The 26,105-nt window shown below is 43.3% G+C and overlaps 1 protein-coding gene across 1 annotated transcript in view; it reads left to right on the top strand.

Annotated features, from left to right (window-relative positions):
• LOC121856066 overlaps window positions 1-23,957 on the top strand; it is a 38,418-nt gene extending 14,461 nt beyond the window's left edge. Inside the window, exons 2-3 of the mRNA XM_042351358.1 lie at window positions 10,995-15,334; window positions 21,921-23,957. Of these exons, the coding sequence (XP_042207292.1) occupies window positions 11,565-15,334; window positions 21,921-21,975 (3,825 nt within the window). The 5' untranslated portion in view covers window positions 10,995-11,564 and the 3' untranslated portion in view covers window positions 21,976-23,957. The remainder of the gene's footprint in view (window positions 1-10,994; window positions 15,335-21,920) is intronic.
• The last annotated feature ends 2,148 nt before the right edge of the window (window positions 23,958-26,105 follow it).

The raw sequence follows: 26,105 nt of genomic DNA, 5'->3' as shown, positions 1-26,105 counted from the left end.
AGGGAGGGAAGGACTGGGGAGCAGAGGGAGGGAGAAGTAGGAGGGAGGGAGGGGTGGAGGGCCAGGACTCACTAAAAGCTTTCTATAATCCGGGTTATTGTGCCTCTATACACCAGCTGGGTCTCACAATAACTGCCCACCTATTGTTGTACTTTGTTATTATCCCGGTAGTGGACGCTTGCTCTGGGTCATACAGGCTCCCTAAGCTTAAGAGCCCTAAGCTTAATAGACCTGAACTATGTTAACTCTAGGGCTTGGTACGGGTCAAACCCTAAGCTTAATCGAATCTAAGCTTAATAACATTTAAGCTTAGTAAACCTCAAGGTTAATAGATCCATAAGGTTAACAGGCCCAAAGTTTAATATGCCCCTGAGCTTAACAGACCCTTAAATATAATAGGTCTTAATAGGTCCTCATATTCCTCATTTTACCCATTAGTGTAGATAATAACGATTTTAATCAAATTTAAATAAAAATATCTCCATATAAACTTAAAATGTGTATAGTCGTCATTTTAACCCTTTGAAGAAGAGGATTATAAAGATTAATGAATATAGTCTGTTTATATGTCGGTCTGTCACATGTTGAAGCTCTCTTGTTTAATTTACATCAGAGGAAAAGATAAAAAAATGTTTGGAAGAATCAAATTTTTGTATCATTAATCATCATAAAACACTAATTACTTTTGTTATGGTAGTGTAGTTGAATATTTTATTTATTTATTTATTTAGTTATTTATTTATTTATTTATTACCAAAAAAGTAAACATTAATTATTCCTTCATTAAATGCTTATTTTTTTAAATAATTTAGATACAAATAATATCTACTTTTATTATATTTTAAATGATTTTGTTTATACAAAATTTTATTTTCTTAAAAAAAGTCATTATAAACATTTTCTATCAATAAATAAACTACTAGTAGAGTTTATATGTAATTGTGTTTATATACCCCACTATCACCTAACAACACACTCCACTATAAAAATAGTATCAATGTTTATAAAAAAAATTAAGTTTACATTGGGGAAGTTTTAAAAGACTCTGGTGAATCAGTTCATCTTCTCGGCAGCGAAAAGGAACAACCGGGAGTCATTACCACACTGACGCTACAATAATAATAATAATAATAATAATAATAATAATAATAATAATAATAATAATAATAGTAATAGAAATAATAATAGTAATAATAATAATAATAATAATAATAATAATAATATAATAATAATAATATTATCAATAATAATATAATAATAATAATAACAATAATAATAATAATAATAATAATAATAATAATAATAGTAATAGAAATAATAATAGTAATAATAATAATAATAATAATAATAATAATAATAATAATAATAATAATAATAATAATAGTAATAGAAATAATAATAGTAATAATAATAATAATAATAATAATAATAATAATAATAATAATAGTAATAATAATAATAATAATAATAATAATAATAATAATAATAATAATAATAATAATAATATTAACAATAATAATAATAATAATAATAATAACAATAATAACAATAATAATAATAATAATAATAATAATAATAATAATAATAATAATAATAATATGTACGAGACTAAATTGTGGATGGCCTAATGAGCTGTGTGTGTGTGTGTGTGTGTTTGTGTGTCAGGAAGTACACATGTGCGTTTAAACAAGCTGCAGAATACATAAGTCAATACCTGTGTGCGTCTGTGTATGAGTACGTACACATGTGCACCGGCAGCACTCCATACGCACACATGAGGCTCACACCATAATCGAGGCTAAACAGCATAAACAAATAAGCCCATTACCTCCTGACGGCGACGCTGACGGCGGCCAACACAACACCACACCACGCACCTGCCACCACCTGGCCGAATTAGGCGGCTAACATCTACATATGCAATTTAAATAAACGAGACTCATTAGGCGGTTCATCTTACATCTCCTCACTACTGTAGTTTAAATAGACCTTGAGGCCTCTGAGTGGGAGAAGGTTCGCTTTAAGTCAAACACGCGCTACATCCCCGAAGCACCTAAAATGTCCTATCATGGTACCCGTCCGTCCGTCCGTCCTCTTGGAAGTGGTAAGAGGGGAGGGGGCGGGGGAGAAGAGGGGTAGAGGGAAGAAAGAAAGAGAGAGAGAGAGAGATCAGGGTCTCTGCCAAGTTTCGAGGAAAATATGTAAACCTATTCAAGAAATATCTGGCTACACAAGGGAGAGAGAGAGAGAGACGACCCACCCGGGAGATAAAGGTTCACAACAACAAGAGCGGCCCTGTAATGTCCCACCTACTCGTCCACAACAGATATAATCATCAACCAAATATTTACATCAGTTTACGCAGGTGAAATGGTTAATACTCGACACTAAAATCGACACAGGTGGATTTGCAAGCTTTCAACCAATAGATGTAACATACCTGCGTGGAAGGTAAACAGCTGGTTGTGATATGTAAACAAAAAAACAGCTGATTGTGTGATATGTAAACAATAAAACAGCTGAATGTGTGAGGTGTAAAAAAAAATTATTCTGTGATATCCAAACAAAAAACAGCTGATTTTGTATTATATCAACAAAAAACAGCTGATTGTATATCATGTCAACAAAAACAGCTGATTGTGTATTATGTCAACAAAAAACAGCTGAGACTATGCATTACGGACACTACATTCAAACATACATTATCAATAAGTAATTACTGAGCCAAGTGTATGATCATCAGATGAGAATTTATACCTGTGTGTGTTTACCTGACATTATTCCCATTAAGATCCGTTTATATGTCGAAGAGCAATAATGTTTAGTGGAGCTGTAGTGTTTATCTTTTCTGTCTGTTTACGTAAATATGTCAGTTAATTTATTAGGATGTTTATATTATTGAATGGATTTAAAATATTATCGAAATACTGTTACCGCTACCACCACCACCACTACCACCACCACCACCACCACCACCAGTTCCTACCACCACCATCACCGGTACCTACCACCACCACCAGTACTTACTACCACCACCAGTATCTACTACCACCACCATTACCTACTGCCACCACCACCAGTACCTACCACCACCACCAGTACCTACCAACCACCACCACCAGTACCTCCCACCACCACCATTGCACCTACCACCACCACCAGTACCTACCACCACCACCAGTACCTACCACCACCACCAGTACTTATCACCACCACCACCACCACCAGTATACCACCACCATCAGTACCTACCACCACCACCATTTACCTACCACCACCACCAGTACCTGCCACCATCAGTACCTACCACCACCACCACCACCACCACCACCAGTGCCTACCACCACCACCAGTACCTACCAACCACCACCACCACCAGTACCAGCCACCACCACCGGTACCTACCACCACCACCAATACCTACCACCACCACCAGTGCCTACCCACCACCAATACCACCACCACCACCAGTACCCACCACCACCACCAGTACCCACCACCACAGTACCCACCACCACCAGTACCTACCACCCACCAGTACCAACCACCACCACCAATACCAGCCACCACCACCAGTACCCACCACCACCAATTGCCTACCACCACCACAGTACCAACCACCACCACCAGTACCAGCCACCACCACCAGTACCCACCACCACCAGTGCCTACCACCACCAGTACCAACCACCACCACCAGGTACCAACCACCACACCACCAGTACCCACCACCACCACCAGTACCCACCTACCACCACCAGTACCCACCACCACCACCAGTACCTACCACCACCACCAGTACCCACCACCACCTCCACCACCATAAGCAACAAACCAACTCACGTCGCTCCAAATATTATTTTTACATTCACCCATGACTGGTCAAATATAGCACAGCGGGTCACTCCCTACCATTCTGCTCTCTGTCTGTCTCTCTCTCGCTCTCTCTCATTATCTCAATCTCTCTCTTCCCCTGTCTTTATCTATCTCGTATTTATCTGTCTGCCAGCTTCTCTCTCTCTCTCTCTCTCTCTCTCTCTCTCTCTCTCTCTCTCTCTCTCTCTCTCTCTCTCTCTCTTATCACACAACTCTGGTCTAGGGCATTTGATCCAGGAGCCAGAAACACGTTACGAACATGAATCAGAAGACATACCGGAAGAGAGGATGGGCGGGAGGATGGGTGGAAGGGAGAGGTGAAATGGGAGGGAGGGAGGGAGACAAAGAAAGAGGGAGAGACAGAAGAACTATTTATGGTTTTCTTAATTTAGGAACTGAGTGTGTGTGTGTGTGTGTGTGTGTGTACAGTAAGTGGAAGACATAAGCAAAGACACACACAGACAGACAGACAGACAGACAGACAGACAGACACACACACACACACACACACACACACACACACACACACACACACAGATCCAGAAAAGATACGTCAGAAAAAGCACATTAAATTCGTGTCCTCATTCGCCAGCTTAATATACTCCAAGTTTAATTTTCTGCGTGTGTCTCCCCAAATTAGCAGGGGAGAACAGCTATATATTCCACCTTGGGGGGGTAGGTTGGGGTGAGTTGGTATAAGTGGAGTTAAAATGGGTTGGTGTGAGGCAGGTTAGGGTGGGTTGGCGGTGTGTGTGGAATTGGAATGGAGTTAGTCTGAGAGTGGGTTGGGGTTTGGTTAGTGTGAGTGGGAATTGGAGTGAGTGTTTTAACAGGATTGTACAGGGCACAGTTCAATAGCCCACATCAGAGACGAAATTTTAATAATAATAATAATAATAATAATAATAATAATAATAATAATAATAATAATGAGAAAAAAAAAATATATATATATATATATAAATATATATATATATATATATATATATATATATATATATATATATATACATTATATAATATATACATATATATATATATATATATATATATATATATATATATATATATATATATAAAAGAAATATAAATAAATACAAAATTTAAAAAATATTTTAATAGTGAGAAACAATATATGTATGTTGTGTTGTCATTGGGAGGAGAAACAATTGAAACCCTGCAATTGTGTGTAAATGAGACAGAAAGTCAGATGAGCAACCTGGAACTTGGTCACAATTTTTGTGAGGAGAGAATGTATGAGAAAGATGAATGATAGTTTGTGTGTGAGGGGCGGGGGGTGTTAGCCGGGGATAGATGAGGGAGAGAGAGGATGTGAGAGAGGGATTAGGTGAGAGAAAGTATGTGTGTGAAGGAGGGATTTATGAGGTGAGGAACGTGTGAGGAGTGTGAGAGAGAGAGAGAGAGAGAGAGTGTGTGTGTGTGGGAGGAATGTGCGTGTGGGAGGAAAAGAGTGTGAGAGGGAATGCGTCAGTGAGGGAGGGGGGAGGGAGGGAGGGAGGGAGACACCCCACCTGGTTGATAGATACACGTGTCTCACTGCAGTCTTGACCTACTCTAGCTGCCTGATTCACTCTCTCAGTATATATCCCTGTTCTGATATATATGTGTGTGTGTGTGTGTGTGTGGAGGAGCACCACACGAGGTGTCAATACTTTCGAGTTAGCCCGACTGCAAACCGAGGCAGACAAGCGCCAACGCCGGAAAGACGCTGCCACCGCCCCTCCCGCACTGGATGTAGCCCTCCACATGTGCAACTCATGTGAACGGCTCTGCCGGTCCCGTATCGGCCTCTTTAGTCACCACAAAACTCACCAATGAAGGTGACATCCCTAATAACTCATATCATTGTATCATAGCTGGATGATCGTCATACTCGATTCATAGTGACAGCAAAATAGTAGTCGTAGTAGTAGTAGTATGGCGATCACGCCATGGTCTGCAAGAAGGGGGGCTTCATATGCATGAGGCATGACGAGGTAAGGGATCTCACAGCAAATATGTTGAAGGAAATCTGCCGGGACGTCATGGTAGAACCGACCCTCCTTCCATTGGATGGCGAGATCTTCCAACACAGGACTTCAAACACATCTAACGAAGCCCGTGTGGACGTCAGTGCTCGAGGATTCTGGACGCGGGGACAGCGAGCTTTCTTCGACATCAGGATTTTTGATCCCATGGCCGCTTGTCACCGTAACCTAACTCTCGATGCTGCACATAGGAGGAATGAGAACGACAAGAGAAGGGCATATGGGGAGAGAATTCAAAACGTTGATCAAGGCAGCTTCACTCCTCTAGTGTTCACAACCTCTGGTGGGATGGGCCCAAGTGCAAGATGTTTCTACGCCAGACTCGCGGAGTTGATCTCCGAACAGAAGCAGCAGCCCAGAAGTTATGTTACAGCCTGGATGAGATGTCGACTGTCCTTCTCTCTCCTTCGGTCGGCTTTGCTCTGCCTCAGGGGAACGAGAGCCTCTGCCCCTACTCCGACAACTGCTGCAGATATCGACTATGAGGCTACAGTCACTGAATGCCGCATGGATCTGCAGCTCAACTAATTTAACACAGATAGGATAGTTTCTTATGTATTAGGATATTTAATATTAAGGTAAATAAATGGTGGCGAAGGTGTGGCTATTGGGGGAGGCTGGAGGCCACGTATAAAAAAAAAAAAAAAAAAAAAAAAAAAAATTGATAGTAGTAGTATATTTTAATATTAAGGTAAATAAATGGTTTGCGAAGGTGTGGCTGTTGGGGGGAGGGCTGGAATGATTATAAAAAAAAAAAAAAAAAGTAGTAGTATTAGTAGTGGTAGTGGTGTGTGTGTGTGTGTGTGTGTGTGTGTGTGTGTGTGTGTGTGTGTGTGGAGGGGTGTTGTATGAATGTTTGTGGCCGCTCGTGTCAATATGTATGTATTTAAAATGATTCTTTGTTCGTAGGTACATTAATATGGTATATCTATATCTATATCTATATCTATATCTATATATATATATATATATATATATATATATATATATATATATATATATATATATATATATATATATATATATATATATATATATATATATGAGAGAAGAGAGAACCAGAAACCCAAGAGAAAAGAAAAAGGGCAGACAAAAGGAAGAGACAGAGACAGAGACACACAGACAGACAGACAGACAGACAGACAGACAGACAGACAGAAAGACATACAGACAGACAGACAGACAGACAGACAGACAGACAGACCTGGTGCCTGCTGATTAATGTGAGGTGAAGGTGTTGCTTGTGTTGCCTACTGAGTGTGTGTTGAAGTGTGGGGAGTGTTAGTATGCCTGTATCTCTCTCTCAAGATAACATAATTTAATAAAGAGAAGAAACACATGGAGACAGATAAGTGAGAAGAAGTGAGGAACGACTGAGAGTAAAACACGCGAGGAAAGACAGAGTGAGAGAAAAAGAAAAGGCCTAGGAGACTTCCGCTCGATAAATGAACCTTTTGTTTCTCCATCTGCCGGCTAGTGTTTACCAGCCCCCCCCTCCCCCCCTTGTTGGTTTACCTGCCTGCAACACCTGTAAACACACTTAAACACAGATATACATACATACATACCTACATTTACACACACACATACATACCTACATTTACACACACACATACATACATACATATTTACACCATCTACTACACAGCCACCGGGAGAGGATGGTGTGAGGGTCTATGACAGTCTTCCACCAGACGTCACCTCCGCCATTGAATAAGACACACTTGAGAGAAACAGCCCAGAAAATGGTTTAGAAAAGTGTTAAAACTAGACTATCCACTCTATCTCTCTCTCACCCTCTCTCATCACTCTCACCCTCCACTCTCCCCACCCTCTCTCATCACTCTCACCCTCCACTCTCATTACTCTTACCCTCCACTCTCACCCTCCACTCCCCCCCTCTACCCCTCACCTCCCCCTCACCCTCTCTCCCCTCCTCACCCTCCTCTCTCCCCTCTCACCCTCCCCCCTCACCTCACCTCCACCCTCACCCTCCTCTCACCCCCTCTCACCCCCACCCCTCACCTCTCTCACCCTCACTCTCACCCCCTCTCCACCCCTCCACCTCACCCCTCTCTCACCCTCCCTCTCACCCCTCTCTCACCCCTCCCTCTCCCCCCCTCTCACCCTCCCTCTCCCACCCTCCCTTCACCTCTCTCACCCCTCCACTCTCACCCTCCACCTCACCCCTCCCTCTCACCCCTCCACCCTCACCCTCCTCACCCCTCTCTCCTCCCCTTCCCTCACCCCTCCCCACCCTCACCTCCCACCCCTCACCCTCCCACCCTCACCCCTCCCACCCCTCACCCCTCCCACTCTCACCCCCCTCTCTACCCTCCACCCTCTCTCACCCCTCCCACCCCTCACCCCTCCTCTCCCCACCCCTCCCTCTCACCCCCTCTCTCCCCACACCCCTCCCACCCCTCACCCTCCCTCTCCCCCCTCTCCCCCCTCCCCACCCTCACCCCTACCTCCCTCTCTCACCTCCACCCCTCACCCTCCCACCCCCTCCCACCCCTCACCCTCACCCCTCACCCCCTCTCCCCACCCTCTCTCCCCTTCCTCTCCCCTCCTCTCTCCCCTCCACCCCCTCCCCCTCCCACCCTCCCACCCCTCACCTCCCTCCCCACCCCCCTCTCACCCCTCCCACCCCTCACCCCTCTCTCCACCCCTCCCACTCTCACCCCCCTCTCTCACCCTCTCCACCTCCCCTCACCTCTCCTCCACCCCCACCCCTCACCCCTCCCTCTCACCTCCTCTCACCCTCCCACCCTCACCTCCACCCCTCCCCACCCCTCTCTCACCTCACCTCTCTCACCCGCCCTCCATGTCACGTCCTGCTGCCCCGTGTTTACCTCTCACACACTCTGTTTCTCTCTACAGTATGTCTGTCTGTCTCTCACCTTCACCTCCCTCTCTCTTTCTCTCTGTCTGTCTGCCCCGTGTTTACCTCTCACACACTCTGTTTCTCTCTACAGTATGTCTGTCTGTCTCTCACCTTCACCTCCCTCTCTCTTTCTCTCTGTCTGTCTGTCTGTCTCTCTTTCAATTTCAATTTACCTCTCACTTTCACCTCTCATTTCCTCCCCTCTCAGTCTCCCCTTCCCCTCCATTTCTCTCTTAGCTTTAGGTCTCCCCTCCTTTCCTCCATTTCTCACTCTCCCCCTCTCTCCCATCTCCCAGTTTTATCTCTCACTCACTCTTCCATTCTCCTCCATTTCTCTCACTTTTATCTCTCCCTTTCTCTAACCTCTCTTATCGTTCTCTCACACTTTCTCTCTCCGTCCCACTTCTCTCATCCAATCTATATTTCGCTCTCACTTTTACTTTTATCAGTTACATACACACATACAGGTCAAGATCACACACACACACACACACACACACACACACACACACACACACACACACATATGTTCGCTTCACAGTAATATACATACATACACAACACACACACACACACACACACACACACACACACACACACACACACACACACACACAGCAATGATTTAATCTAGCCTCCCGATGCACCTCACTTGGCTCAACTATTTCCATTTTTTGTTATTAAATCCCTTACGGAGTACACGGCTGTTTATAGGGGTTTAGCACACCAAAATGGCCGCCAGGGTGGTGTGGGGTACCAAAATGGCCGCCCAAACCCCTTACACATACACACACAAAACCCCACACACACACCTCCCCCACACATACACAATCCCCCCACACATAAACAACACACACACAACCACCCCTCCACACACACACACACACACACACACACACACACACACACACACACACACACACACACACACAGACTCTCAGTGGCCAACACACAAAGACGCAATGAATATTAAATTTCTGCTTTATACATAAATCCATCTGTAATATACAACTAAGGCTAAAATAATCCTGGAATTATGCAAATCAGATTAAACTACACCTGAATACATGCAAATTTATTTTACAAACCTTCATGAACTTTATGGTTTTATAGGAAGAAAATCACAAAAAAAAAAAAATTACAAAAATAATGGTTATAAAATCCCCACAAAATAAAAATAATAAAAATCACAACGATATATTAATAGAAATCACACAAATATAATATGCCCAGAATGTAATAAAAATCCCCAAAATCAAAACCAAAGTAAAAGTAAAAAAATCCTAAAAATTTAAACCAAAATGAAATAAAAATCACAATTATAAAATAAGTAGAATTACATTCCCCATATTTTGTTTATAGATGAAATATTACAACGTGGAAAATATTATACTATTATTATTATTATCATTATTATTATATTATTATCATTATTATTATATTATCATTATTAATATATTATTATCACTAATATTATTATATTTATTATTATTGTTATTATTATTATTATTGAAGGTTTGTGATGAAAGAGAGCTAACGCAAGCGAAGACTTTGTACATGGTGAAGTGGTGTATTTTGTGGTGTAATAACGAGACCATTGATCCTAGGTGATGTGATAGTGTTGTGTGTGTGTGTGTGGCTCACCTAGTGTTACATATAGTTTAGGTCAAGTCACGTCTCGCTATTCCCACTTTTTACGCCCACCTGTATTTTGTCTTGTCTCTCTCTCTCTCTCTCTCTCTCTCTCTCGTTGTCAATACACAAGAACTCTTACAGTATCTATGATGAGAAGGAACAGACTCTCCTTTAAAACCTTCACCTGTGTTTAGACTTAACATTTACCTCTGTTTTATGCCTTTTAACATAAACACATTTTTAACATCTACTAAACAAAATGATCTTGACTATAACACATGCTGATAGAAATTGAAATTTAGTGATGATATGAGGATAGTAATTAACATGTTGATGGGTGTTGTCTTAAAATATAGCAGATGTTAACCGCTGTTGTTAATATTCAACTTAAAACATGTGTAAACAGGTGCTGCTGAGATTTACAATAACAGGTGTTTATAGTTATGATAATCACAGGTATGGACACATGTTGTCAACAAGTAGGATAGTTGTGTAAATAAGTAGGACAGGTGTAATATAAATAAGTATAGGTGTTGATGTTGTTGCAGGTGTGGTGGAGGAGGACACACAAGAGCCTCTCATCACCCCACGAGTTACTTGAGGACTTAGCCACAAGAGGCTCAACAACTCCCCCACAACTACCACCGCTGACGACCACGACGACCTACCTGAAGGCGTCGACGACCACAAGGGCCCCCCACCTACAAGCGTTGACTACCTCGAGAGCCACCTGACGCCGCTTAAAGCTACCCATCCTACTTCATCACGGACAATGATGAGAGATAAGTGGTGAAGGTCCTGCTTGTGTCTACCTCCGGGATCTGTTATTGGTTACTGGGGCCCGTGGTATCCGGGTGATCTTAGCTGTGATTGGCTGCTGAGGTCCGTGACACCCCAATGATCTTCACTGTGACTGGCTGCGTTACGTGCGAGTTTGACAATGATGTGATTGCTCGTCGAATTACGTAGAAATAACAGAACTTTGCAGATTATGTTGGTGATTTACCGAGCAGTGTGGTCGTTGTAGGCAGATATATCCTTTTAGTGTTGAACTGAATCCCATAAGTTGCCAAGATGCAAGTGTCAACAACTATGAGAGTACCGAGAGAGATGTGGCCATGATGGAGGTGTCAGGTAACCCACCTTGCCCACCAGGACCCACCACCTGCCTGCCCACCGCGACGCCCACCACCACCCAGGCAGATCTCATAGTCCTCCACCGCCCCACTGAGTTGTCGCCAGACTCAGGGAATGGCGAAGAACTGGATGAGTTTGATCCTTTGAAATCCCCGGCAGTAGTTTTGGAGGCGAAGCGAGAGGTCAGTAAAGGTATATATAGACCCGGGGGGCCGCTAACTCGGTGTAACAGTAGCGAGGCGGCCCACAGCTGTGGCTGTCCTCCCCAGGAGGAGGACTCAGCTGGTGGTGAAACTCATCAACAGGGAGACCAGGTCCTGGGGTCCAGACATAACCAGACGACGAAGATGATAACTTACGTGGCGGAAAAGCCGGATGTGTTCCGGCTGAGTCTACAGCCGGAGAGAACAATGAACAGTGAACAAGAGGCACAGATGACAGCCCATTCTGTGCTAGCGAGCAGAGGTAAACAGCCTCACGGGTGTAGAGGAGAACAATATCCCGCGGCGGCGTTTAACTTTGAGTCCCTGGAGTCATCCCTTCTCGCCTCCTGTAGCTCACCCTTCCACTGTGGGCCTTTCTCCACCTCCTGTGGCTCTGTTGGCCGGCTCACCAATGGTCCACAGACCAACGGGCCCTTTAGTCTGGCCGAGGATGGCGACTCTGGCCTCCAGGTGAGCCCCTCCACTCAACCTTATCAGCTGGAGGAGAGTAAGAGAGACGGTAGCGTCAAGCCCTTCAGCTTCAGCTTACCGTACGAGGCACTAACTCATACACTTGACAAAAAATCATCGTCGAGTTCCTGTGATATTTCGTACTGTAGCAGTGCCTCTAAGCCTTCCACCACCTTCAGGAACTCAAGACCCGGCTCCCGAGGCGTCCCTGCCAGAAGGTATACCAACCCGGAGGTAGTAAGGACTCAGCCGACGTCAGGGGGGCTACTAACCACCTCCTGTGACCTTATGGCCTCTCCTCCAGGACAGTGTGTGTGTATCAATCCCGGCACCAGTCACGCCTGCGCGCCCAGGCTGTCCCACATGTCCTCGCGGGGCATCCTCAACCCGCTGTTCGAGCACGACAGCTGCGCCACACACGTCACCTACACCTCGATGCCTTTATCACCCAGAAAGTTTTCTCTTGATCTTGGATTAATGTCAAGAAACTTTGATCTGCCTGAGTTCCCCGTTCAGCCTCTGACTAAGATAACTCTTCCTTACTCTCTCCAAGAGCCTCCGATAAACACCACCACGACCATGAGTCTTCACTGTCGTCCTCGAGAGACTGTTGGTGGAGACTCAAGTAAACAGAGTTGTTGTAGACACTGTGAGCAAACACCGCCCGTTTTATCATCATCAGACAACCTTCCCTTCCAGTTCCACGACCCTACGGTGAGCTCCCCGTCAGTAACATTACACGCCAGCACCGAGGCTCTACACGCTCACACTCTACCTGTGAAACAATCTCAGCCTGTGACTGACCCTGAGACTATAGCGTTTGGAGATGATCACGTGACCTTGTCTGACCTGCCCACGACGTCAGGAACACTGTTCAGGTCAGCAGAGGGGGCCAAAAAGCCACCTGTTGTGACCACCCCGGACTGGTTCAGCTTCTTGACGCCCTCCCAGGACGCCTACACACAGAAGCTCTTCACCCCGGGCGACCTACACGACGAGCTGCTCTACCCGGCGCCTTATGGTCGCACCTCAAAGGTCTACCAGAACATCAATGCCCGCGAGGCAGACTTTGTCCTCCACAGACCTAACAGGAAGCCCAGAACAGAGCCTCTACCTTCCTGCCCTCCTACAGCGTCCCCCAGCCACAAGACGGAGGTGGAGATCGCCGTAGGTGGCATCATCGAGCCTCTCGCTACAGAGGACGAGGAGGCACTGAAGGAGGGTGCCAGGGAGAGTAAGAAGGCCAGTCTGAGTGAGAGAAGAAACAGCAGTATAGAGAAGATCTTTATACCCAAGCCAAGTGAGACTCTCGACTCCGTCATCAACGTCAAGATCGACAACTTTGATAGAGATGAATATGTCAAGTATAAAAAGACATTCAGTGAGACAGACGCTCTCATCTCCGAATGTCTGAAAAACACTACCGCCCCACAGTCTACCTACCCCCGCCCCACGTCACTAGATATACCCAAGTATAGCCAAAACTATAACGACAAGATGACTGTCCTTCCAGACCCACTTACGGTGGCTAAGCACTCAAACAACAAGGGCAATGTACGTAATGTAAATAAGGACAAGAACAAGCTTAATAAAGGACCATATAGTCACGGTCAGGACAGTACTGGTGGTCAATCATCAGTGGTTAAGAATGACAGTAGTAACATCGATCTAATGTCTCCTGAGAATGAACTGAAAAAGGAACAAAACCTAAAGGATAATAAACACCTTACCACCACCACCTCCCTCCGTCACCCATCACTACCAACTACCCTCACCCTCTCACCCATCAAATCGCCCCGTAAACAATCCCTCCCTACTGAAGCAGAACTCTTGGGCAGGAGACGAAGTAAACCCATCAGGAAGTTTAGCCTCTCAGACTACCAACAGCCTCTAGATGTCATCGCTTCAGGAAGAGGAACGTTCTCCCCCGTGCGAGAGGCCGAGGAGGTTAATTTCTGCCTCAATGATGACTTTGCCAGAAGAAAAGATAAGGGCAAGAAGCACTCATCTAATCACATTGTTGCTAAAGATTTCTTCAACTCGTTTTACTCACCACAAGACGAGGACGAGGACAAACTTTTAGCGAGACAGAAAGCTAAAACTAAAGCTACATCATCATCATCATCATCGTCGTCGTTATCCTCAGCTACAAAGTATGTCGGGGCCAACAGGCAACACTCGGGACACAAAGACAACGGTGACAGGGCCAACAGGCAACGCTCAGATCACAAAGACAACAGTAGCAGAACCAACAGGCAACACTTGGGACACTTAGACAACACCAATGAACACACCAACAGTTCCAGATCAAAAGAAACAACATCAAAGACGCCTCACCATCACCACCATCATCACCATCACCATCACCACGCTCAAGGAAGAAGTAGCAGCAGCAGGCAGGAAAAGGATGATGTTTCTGGAGATACCAAGACTTGCTCAGAAAAGTTGTGTCCACCAGAGTGTCCAGCAGAGTGTCCAGCAGCAGAGTGTCACGCAGAGTGTCCAGCAGAGTGTCCAGTAGAGTGTCCGGCAGAGTGTCCAGCAGAGTGTCCAGCAGAGTCTTCCAATGACCACACGAGGATCTCAGACTATCACAATAAGTGTCCTGAAAGATGTCCAGACTCTCCCACTGACCATAGGATCCCCGGACACGAGGACACGGTGGCAGAATGGTGTCCTGCCTCATTTAGTGAGCCAAGGACCTCAAGACATCACAAGAAAAGTGGAGAAAGATGTCCTACGTCTCCTACCACAAAGGATAAGAACAGGAAGTCGAAGGATGCCCCCCACAGTTCACCCAGAAAGTCACCCAAGAAAACGAAACGGCGGCCAGTGAAGGAATCCCACACCAATTTGGGGGCGCTGCTGAGTCCTGGGGAATTTGGAGGACCTGGGGGACGTGCTGGGGATCTCTTCACCAACGGAGATGACACAGCAGGCAAGATTTCCGAGGACAGACGCGGTACCTCCAGCCAGTGGACGACCCCCGTGGTGCCCTACCAACCCCTGGTGGACATGGTCACCCCTACCACACCCGACGACCCCCACCACCCTCCTGCGGCTACCGGAGCTACCAGGTAAGACTACTGTGGTTAATATTACTATCACAACCAGGTGAGAGCTGTGAGGTTGTTTTTACTACCACCTTTATTACCAGTCACTGGATCAAAAAATAATATAACCTAACCTAACCTAACCTAACCTAACCTAACATAACCTAACCTACCACCTTTATTACCAGTCACTGGATCAAAAAATAATATAACCTAACTTAACCTAACCTAACCTAACCTAACATAACCTAACCTACCACCTTTATTACTAGTCACTGGATTAAAAAAATAACCTAACCTAACCAAATAGCGCAGGTAAGGTAAGTGTTCCTAATCAACACTGCCTTTATCACCTGTAGCACCTGTTATGGGAGCAACCAGGTAAGGTCAATTAAGCCTTCAACTCTATTTTCATTAACACTATTAACTGTTACGAGAACTACCTGTCTTTATTTCATTAATCGTTATTGGTAAACATCCTACCTGTACTTACCAGACCAATAAGGTGAGTCAAGTAGCTATAATGTTTTTAATTAAATCTGTACCTGTGTTATGTGTTTCTTGTCTGACGGGAAGCTTAATGTGAGTGATGAAGATGATGATGATGATGATGATGATGATGACTGTTATTACACACACACACACACACACACACACACACACACACACACACACACACACACACACACACACACACACACACACACACACACACACACACACACACACACACACACACACACACACACACACTCCCTCAGTTGGGAATGGATTGTAGAGAAGGGGTTATGAGTTGGAGGGGGAGGGAGAGGAGGGGTACTACAGGAATGAAGGAAGGGAGGAAGAGAAGAGAAGAGGAGGAAGGGAGTGAGAGAGGAAGGAAGGAAGACTGAGAGGGTGAAGGGAAGAAGGGGGGACCGTCATAACTCGACCCTCTTCGGTATTTTTAATCATGGAGGAGAAGAAGAAGGATGTCACCACTCATTCATTCTTTCACACACAGGAATGTTCCCCCCCCCATGCTTTATTAACATCTATAGTGTGTGTGTGTGTGTGTGTGTGTGTGTGTGTGTGTGTGTGTGTGTGTGTGTGTGTGTGTGTGTGTGTTCAGTTCCCATAAAACAGTATGTTTACTTCCCTCTATCCTTCTCTGCCTCACAGGGGTCAGCGGCCAGACCCAACATAACCTGACCCCCACTGAATAATTGACATACATGACCAGGTAGCAGCTATATCCACCACACACCTGTCCCACACCTGTAATAAGGTCCTACCACATACCTGTCCCACACCTGTAATAAGGCCCTACCACACACCTGTCCCACACCTGTAATAAGGCCCTACCACACACCTGTCCCACACCTGTAATAAGGCCCTACCACACACCTGTCCCACACCTGTAATAAGGCCCTACCACACACCTGTCCCACACTTGTAATAAGGCCTACCACACACCTGTCCCACACCTGTAATAAGGCCCCAACCACACACCTGTCCCACACTCTGTAATAAGGCCCTAACACACCTGTCCCACACCTGTAATAAGGCCCCAACCACACACCTGTCCCACACTTGCAATAAAGACCCACCTCACACGTACATAGTAACACACACACACACACACACACACACACACACACACACACACACACACACACACACACACACACACACACGTAGCACAGTGCCGTGGGGGGAGGGGAGGGTAGGGAGAGGATATGTGAAGAGAGGTGAGAGGAGGAAGAGGTGAAGGAGGAAGAGGATGCGGGGGGGAGGGGTTCATACACCTCATAGGGTCGATTTTCCTAATTCACTTTCAATGACTCTCACCCTTATGAATGGGCCTCGGTGCCATGTCGGGTTTTATGGTCGATTTTCCCGCTGTATATTGGATGATTCACTCCCTTAATGGACACAGCGGTAGCGACTCGGTAGTTACGTGGCCACCCGACCTGCCCAAATTGGAGTTGGAGTCAAGTTTGGGGGGTGGGGGGGAGGGAGAGAGGGAAAGGGGGTTGAAGTCATGTTTGGGTGGTGGGGAGGAAGGGGGAGGGGAAGGGGGAGTTGGAGTCAAGTTTGGGGGTGGGAGGGGAAAAGGGGGGAACGGGAGGGTGGGGAGGAAATGGGGGAAGAGGGTCCTTGGCTCACTAGACGTGTCCTCCTGTCCGGAGAGCCTATAATGGTCAGTAGGTTAGGTTAGGTTAGGTTTGGGGTGTGTTAGGTTAGGTCATGTTGTCTGGTGTAGGACAGGTTGAGTCAGTGAGCGGAATAATGACGGGGAATAATACATGATTGTGGGGAGTCACTCTTGTGTTACAGTGACAAACAACGGTCAAGGATACTCACCACAACACACCCACACCTACACACGATGAGGATATTAACAAATGATAATGGTGGTGATAACAACTATCAACGACATAATAATAAGAAGAATAATAGTAATAATAATGATAGTGATAATAATGATAGTAATAATAATGATAGTGATAATAATGATAATAATAATAATAATAATAATAATAATAATAATAATAATAATAATAATAGTAATAACAACAACAACAACACTACAGCAAAAAACTAACAAAAATAATAATAAATAAAAACAATAAATAAAAAAAACCTACACGCATACAATCAACAAACCAGACAGACAGACAGACAGACGTAACCAATAACAAAACACAATAGTGATCATCAGGAACTAACTCCTGATACGACGCCATAATGACACAAATGGTAGACTTTATCTCCCCGGGTGACAAATAATATTTCTCTTGTGGTAATATTCTGATACCAACCACAACCGTCTCTCAGCTCACCCACGTCTGTTTGTGTCTCAGTCTGTCTCACCCACGTCTATTTGTGTCTCAGTCTGTCTCACCCACGTCTGTTTGTGTCTCAGTCTGTTTCACCCACGTCTATTTGTGTCTCAGTCTGTCTCACCCACGTCTGTTTGTGTCTCAGTCTGTTTCACCCACGTCTGTTTGTGTCTCAGTCTGTCTCACCCACGTCTGTTTGTGTCTCAGTCTGTCTCACCCACGTCTGTTTGTGTCTCAGTCTGTCTCATCCACGTCTGTTTGTGTCTCAGTCTGTCTCACCCACGTCTGTTTGTGTCTCAGTCTGTCTCATCCACGTCTGTTTGTGTCTCAGTCTGTCTCACCCACGTCTGTTTGTGTCTCAGTCTGTCTCATCCACGTCTGTTTGTGTCTCAGTCTGTCACATCCACGTCTGTTTGTGTCTCAGTCTGTCTCACCCACGTCTGTTTGTGTCTCAGTCTGTCTCCACCCACGTCTACTTGTGTCTCAGTCTGTCTCACCCACGTCTGTTTGTGTCTCAGTCTGTCTCACCACGTCTGTTTGTGTCTCAGTCTGTCTCACCCACGTCTGTTTGTGTCTCAGTCTGTCTCACCCACGTCTATTTGTGTCTCAGTCTGTCTCACCCACGTCTAGTTGTGTCTCAGTCTGTCTCACCCACGTCTAGTTGAGTCTCAGTCTGTCTCACCACGTCTAGTTGTGTCTCAGTCTGTCTCACCCACGTCTAGTTGTGTCTCAGTCTGTCTCTCACCCACGTCTGTTTGTGTCTCAGTCTGTCTCACCCACGTCTATTTGTGTCTCAGTCTGTCTCACCCACGTCTACTTGTGTCTCAGTCTGTCTCACCCACGTCTAGTTGTGTCTCAGTCTGTCTCACCCACGTCTAGTTGTGTCTCAGTCTGTCTCACCCACGTCTGTTTGTGTCTCAGTCTGTCTCACCCACGTCTGTTTGTGTCTCAGTCTGTCTCATCCACGTCTGTTTGTGTCTCAGTCTGTCTCACCCACGTCTATTTGTGTCTCAGTCTGTCTCACCCACGTCTACTTGTGTCTCAGTCTCACTCGCCTCTGTTTGGAATTCTTGTGTGTTTAACCTCGCCCCGTGTTTACTTATGTATGTGTGCGATTAATGTTACGTTTTGCAAACTTTTTCTTTTTTGTGGGGGGGGAGGAGGGAGGAGGGGAGGGAGTTTAATAGTTTGTTGTTGTTTTTCTTTCTTTACTCATTCTTATTCTTTTCGCGCACACACACACACACACACAACATTCTCTCTCCACATTTTTCCCATTGATCTTTGTTCTTCCTTCCTTTACCTTCCTCCTTCTCTTCTCCTACTCTCCCTCTCTTCACGTTCCTTTTCACCCGTTTTTCCTGCCTCACTCCTCCTCCTTCTCTCCCTGTGTGTGGTAGAGAGAAGGGCGGACACTCACTGGTCTCTGGAGTGAATACAAATGTTGTGTTTACATAAAACATAGTGTGCTCGGTGCTGGACAGTGGCCCTGACCCACACACACACCAGGTCACCTCCACGGCCCTGGCCCTCTGACACACACACACACACACACACACACTGCCCCAACCCCAACAAACACTAATTAACCTTTTCCAACACAATGAGAGGTCTAGGGGCTCTTCCACGCTCGTCATCGCTTCCTTCCCCTACGCTCGTTACTCACACAATGGAGGGTCTGGTCAAGGGTGGGGAGCTTATATATACACCCCTCTTCCCCACCCCCTCCCCAGAGTGATCCACCAGATGATTATAGTCGCCGCCTCACTCCTGACATCTGGTGGCAGGGAGGTTAACTACACGAGGTTATGGTAGCATTACTGGGGGCTGGATAAATTGGCTCTATTGCTCATAGGTGCTAGTTCTAATAGCTGTTAGTACTAATAGCTGCTAGTGCTAGTACGTGCTAGTGATAATAGGTGCCAGTTCTAATAGGTGACAGGTCTAGAAGGCTCCATCTTAACCACAACATTTAGGTCAGAGAGAGAAAAAAAAAAAAAAAAAAAAGAGAGAGAGAGAGAGAGAGAGAGATCACACGAATAAAAATAACCATCCCTACGTCAACCCCGTCATATTAATTCCGGGTTCCATTCCAGTTTCCGAAGGTTCCTGTACGGTATCACCTTAACGGGGCTGTGAGGACGCATCTAAATGGCTCACTTAAAATTACGACACACACACACACACACACACACACACACATAAGCGGGATTCTGTAAAGTCCGTAGGATATATTTTTTCTCCCTAAAGTGAAATATGGGGTTAGGTTAGGTACAGACAGATACAGATAGATATAGATACAGACAGACAGACAGACAGACATAACCATTTATTTCAGCACAACATGACGATCGAGAGGCTGAAGGCAGACCATTCTACCATCTTGTTATCGAAGGCTTTCTGGCTGGGCTTGTTATGCTCTAAAAGGCTTACCTCCAAGACTCCCAGTGGGCTTGTTAACGGCCGTCAGCCAATCAACAGCCTTGTTACTTGTGGTGTATCTTGTGGCACATGATTACTGGGGGAAAAGAGAGAGAGAGAGAGAGAGAGAGAGAGAGAGAGAGAGAGAGAGAGAGAGAGAGAGAGAGAGAGAGAGAGAGAGAGAGAGAGAGAGAGAGAGAGAGACCCATCCACTACCCCCAATATAACGAATGACCATCACTCCCCACATAACGAACACCACTACTATCCCTACCCAATGTTTACATTGTCAGCTGATTGATGTCACCCATAAACACACACACACACACACACACACACACACACACACACACACACACACACACACACACACACCTCGGTCTCTTTCGCTGTTATGACAACCTGAACCCTATTGACTAAGAGATTACACCTGATTACCTTCCTCATCTACCTGGTCGTCATGGCAACTCGAGTCATTTACCTTATGACATCAGGGAAGCCAAAGTAATGATGATTAATAGACAGGGAAGAAGACCTAGTACAGGTAATCTTGGTCTTAATTAACCAACTGTATGTCGAGATGTTCTGCACTGAGGAATGTTATTGTTGTTTGTTGTTGTTTTCGTTACTATTGTTGTTGCTGTTGTTATTATTACTGTTGTTGTTATTTTTGGTACTAAGGCTAAGGGCAATTATTATTATTATTATTATTATTATTATTATTATTATTATTATTATTATTATTATTATTCAGTTCTATTGTAAAAAATATTGGAATTTGTGTGTGTGTGTGTGTGTGTGTGTGTGTGTGTGAGAGAGAGAGAGAGAGAGAGAGAGAGAGAGAGAGAGAGAGAGAGAGAGAGAGAGAGAGAGAGAGAGAGAGAGAGAGAGAGAGAGAGAGAGAGAGAGACTCATTATACCCGTCTTCAGTAAAAAGACTCGAGAATCATGTGGACAGGAGGGGTGAGGGGGGGAGGGAGGAAGGGAGGGGGAGGAGAGAAAAGGGGGAAGTGGAGGAGGGAGGAGAAAGATTACCCCAGTTATATGGTGATTAGTGGAGTGAAGCAGAAACGAGGTCGTTAGCGAATGATAGAGGGAGGAGGAGGCGAGGAGGAAGCGGAGGAAGAGGAGGATAAAGAGGAGGTGGAGGAGGAGGATAAAGAGGAGGAGGAAGGGGAAGGAGGAGTTTACAGGATTACTGGGTTAGGAATCTCTGTCTCTATTCTCTCGAAGTTGTGTGTGTGTGTGTGTGTGTGTGTGTGTGTGTGTGTGTGTGTGTGTGTGTGTGTGTGTGTGTGTGTGTGAGGCACCATAAGACAACAGGTATATAACTAACTAACACGTCGTTCTTGTCCTCCACACAGGAAACAGCGACACAAGAGAACCCACAAGAAACGACGACGTGCACGACACTACTGACGACGACGACGACGACGACGAAGATTCAGATGCTTCCACTTCGTCATTATCATCGTCAGTTTCCAAGTCATCGTCATCGTCAACACTAACGTCGTTCTCTGGAGGTGGTGGTGAGGGGGAGGGTTCCAAGACATCCTCGTCATCGTCTTCTGCGTCATCGTCGTCGTCGTCTTCTTGTTCTGATTCTTCCTCCTCCTCCTCCTCGTCATCGTCTTTGTCATCGTCTTCGTCTTCCTCGTCAGATTCGTCAGATATTGAGGATCTGATTCTCTGATGAGGTCGTCTAGTGATTCTTTAAGCTGACCACACTACCACTACTACCACCACAACACCACTATTACCACTAACACCACCACTATTACCACCACCACACTACCACTATTACCACCACATCACTACCACCACTGTTTCCCTTTAACTGGGAATGAGAGGATGTATCTAACGGGTGACTCACAATACTATAACACAAACAACACAATAAACACTTATGTTTAGACTAGTTAGTAACGAGATGCGCTTCTTATCCTAAGTTAAGGACACAAGTCATTACCGTTTGAGTCGCTGAGAATCTGGACAAAGATATATTTGAGGTTCTCGTGTGGTGAGTTGAGGCGATTTTCAGGGTAAATAGATTTATCAATGGTGCAGTACACTCTCCTCTTCAGACCTTGTTGACTGGTCGGTGGACAGAGGAGAGCTGTGTCTGTCCAGTGTCTAATGTAAACAAAGCCACGTCACTCTTTGTAAACAAAGCCACGTCACTCTTTGTTAAAATTGCCACGTGACACTTTGTAAACAAATCCACATAACTTTTTTGTAAACAAAGACATGTCACTCTTTTTAAACATTGCCACGTGACATTTGTAAACATTACCACGTGACACTTTGTAAGCAAAGCCACATGATTTTTTGTAAATAAAGCCACGTCACTCCTTGTAAACATTGCCACGTGATATTTTGTAAACATTGCCACGTGACATTGTTAAAAAAGTCACGTGATTTTTTGTAAACATTGCAACGTGACTTTATGTAAACATTGTCACGTGACTCTTAGTAAACAAAGCCACGTGACATTTTGTAAACAAAGCCACGCTACTTTTTGTAAACATTGCCACGTGATTTTCTTGACACTTTTACTTGTGCTAACATAGAGCCAGTCATTACAGAGACATTATACGTGTACTTATATTAAGTGACAGAAACGATAAGCAAGAAATACAACAACCAATAGGAAACTTTGGAACCGAGTTAAAAAATCATCCCAACAAAAGATGATAATAAGCTATAAATTTGCATGTATAATTCTATATAATACAAAATCCTTCTGGGTGCCGTAGAAATTTAAATAGCTTAACAAATTTTAAAACACATTTAAAGATATAAAAATATAGTGTTAGAACCTGTGAATATGCTTAGGATTATCACTTAGGTGCGAGAAACATTGGAGCCACTGGATGAAACGTTATGTATTGGGAGTAAAGTTGGCCCTGGCGTCAACGACAACAAACCGGAGTGGAGACGAGCGAGGTTCGACGAACGCTGTGACGTCACCGCCATATACTGCTGTCCCTTAAAATCCTTGTTATGCATCAGATTTATGTATTTTTTATACATATACACATGTATCTTAAGGCCTGTATCAGAGTATCATTGAGAAGATTAACGCTTATAGCTCTAGATATAATTCTAAATCATTTTTATTGTTAATTATGTAACAAGTAGATGAAACTGATTCATTTTAGATTGATATTTAATTAACTTATAAAACAGCTTCAGTGTTACGTTATTAAGTAACTTTTAAAGTCTAAAATAAGTCGATTTAAGACAAACTTTAGTGACATCTAAACACCTTAATATTATCACTAGATTTGACTTAGTATAATATATTGTAGAATGAAAACAATGGACCTCATTGTACAGCCTTGTGGTAACCTAACCTGAACCTTCAATAACTTAACCTAACCTAATCTAACCTAACCTGAGCCTTCAATAACTTAACCTAACCTAATCTAACCTAACCTGAACCTTCAATAACTTAACCTAACCTAATCTAACCTAACCTGAGCCTTCAATAACTTAACCTAACCTAATCTAACCTAACCTGAACCTTCAATAACTTAACCTAACCTAATCTAACCTAACCTGAACCTTCAATAACTTAACCTAACCTAATCTAACCTAACCTGAACCTTCAATAACTTAACCTAACCTGAACCTTCAATAACTTAACCTAACCTAATCTAACCTAACCTGAGCCTTCAATAACCTAACCAAACCATTAGTACAGGCATATGTATATAAAGCCTGAAGCCTATAAGAATTAGTCCCCCTTGAAGATTAGGAGGAAGGAGGGACTAATTTACCATCACCAAACACACACACACACACACACACACACACACACACACACACACACACACACACACACACACACACACACACACACACACACACACACACCTGACGGCTCACAGTGACACAACACAGGGTGAGGATCGAACTCGTACCAGGTAAATACTGTACTAATTAACATAGAAAAATAAGGTAAGTTTTGAATTACATCCAAGACATCGTGCCAAAAGAGACAAGAATATAGTTCTATATATATATATATATATATATATATATATATATATATATATATATATATATATATATATATTATATATATATATATATATATATATATATATATATATATATATATATATATATATATATATATATATATAAATATATATATAAACCTCTATTTAACGGACTATAGAAGAATGTCCGTTATACTGAGGGTCCGTTAAATGTCTAATGAATTATAGAGGTGAAAGACCGGTATATCGAGGATCCGTTAAATGTGAAACCCCCATCTAACTGACTACTGTATATAGAGATAAAATTCCGTTATATGGAGGTTTCACATATTCATATTAATCCCATATATAAATATAAACAACATATATATACATAATATATATTTTGTATTTTTCGAGTGACGTTTCCTCCTACACACATCAGTTGTTACTGTATCAACGCTGTATTCTAAATTATGCATATCAAAGTGCTGTATTGACTCTCCTGTATTAATAAAGATTTCACGATATTCCTCCCCATTAACATTATATATTTCTTCTATATAATGTTGACAAATAAAGTTCTTTTTCTTGAATTACTTTTTAGTCTATCCTTCAACTTTCTTAACAAAAAATAAATAAATTAAAAAATATGGGAAAATATAAATGGAAAAAAATATAGAAAAAACATTATACAAACAAATAAAAAAGGATGAATAAATAATGAAAGTAAAATTATAAAAAGGTAAAATAAAAATAGATGTAAACAATAAAATAATAATAACAATAACATCAATAACATCAACAATCACACCAATATCAGTAATAACAATAACATGAACAATAACGTCAATAATTATACAATAACAAGAACAATAACGCCGATAATTATAACAATAACAAGAACAACAACGCCAATAATTATAACAATATAAATAATAACAATAACAAGAACACTAACGCCAATAATTATACAATAACAAGAACAATAACGTCAATAATTATAACAATAACAAGAACAACAACGCCAATAATTATAACAATATAAATAATAACAATAACAAGAACAATAACGCCAATAATTATAACAATATCAATAACACCAATATCAGTAATAACAATAACAAGAACAATAACACCAATATCAATAAAAACAATAACACCAATAATAAAAATAAATAATAAATAACACCAATAACGATAAAATTACAGACTCTAGGTAAAATAATGTGTTATATCCTAGCCAAGTTTACTAACACCATTATGCAAATTCTGCGCCACAATGAACCTCCACTATTTACACAACAATGAAAATACCTTTTTTATTCATCGGTGTAAACAAGAGGATTAGACCATGTTGTTCCCTTCAATATTATGTATCCACTAATTATCAGGAATTTACCATATAATTAAGAATATATAATTAATTTGAATGAAGGTAAAAAACTCAATTAAATATTTCGTACCTAGCCCGCGACTGAACCTAATTTAATCTAACCTAACTTAACCTAACCCAACTCTAATATATCCTAACCTAACCCTGATATAACCAAACTTAACATG

The sequence above is a fragment of the Homarus americanus genome, unplaced genomic scaffold, assembly GCF_018991925.1.
Source record: "Homarus americanus isolate GMGI-L3 unplaced genomic scaffold, GMGI_Hamer_2.0 scaffold11628, whole genome shotgun sequence".
Lineage (NCBI taxonomy): Eukaryota > Metazoa > Arthropoda > Malacostraca > Decapoda > Nephropidae > Homarus > Homarus americanus.
This window is presented reverse-complemented; position numbering and strand designations above follow the sequence as displayed.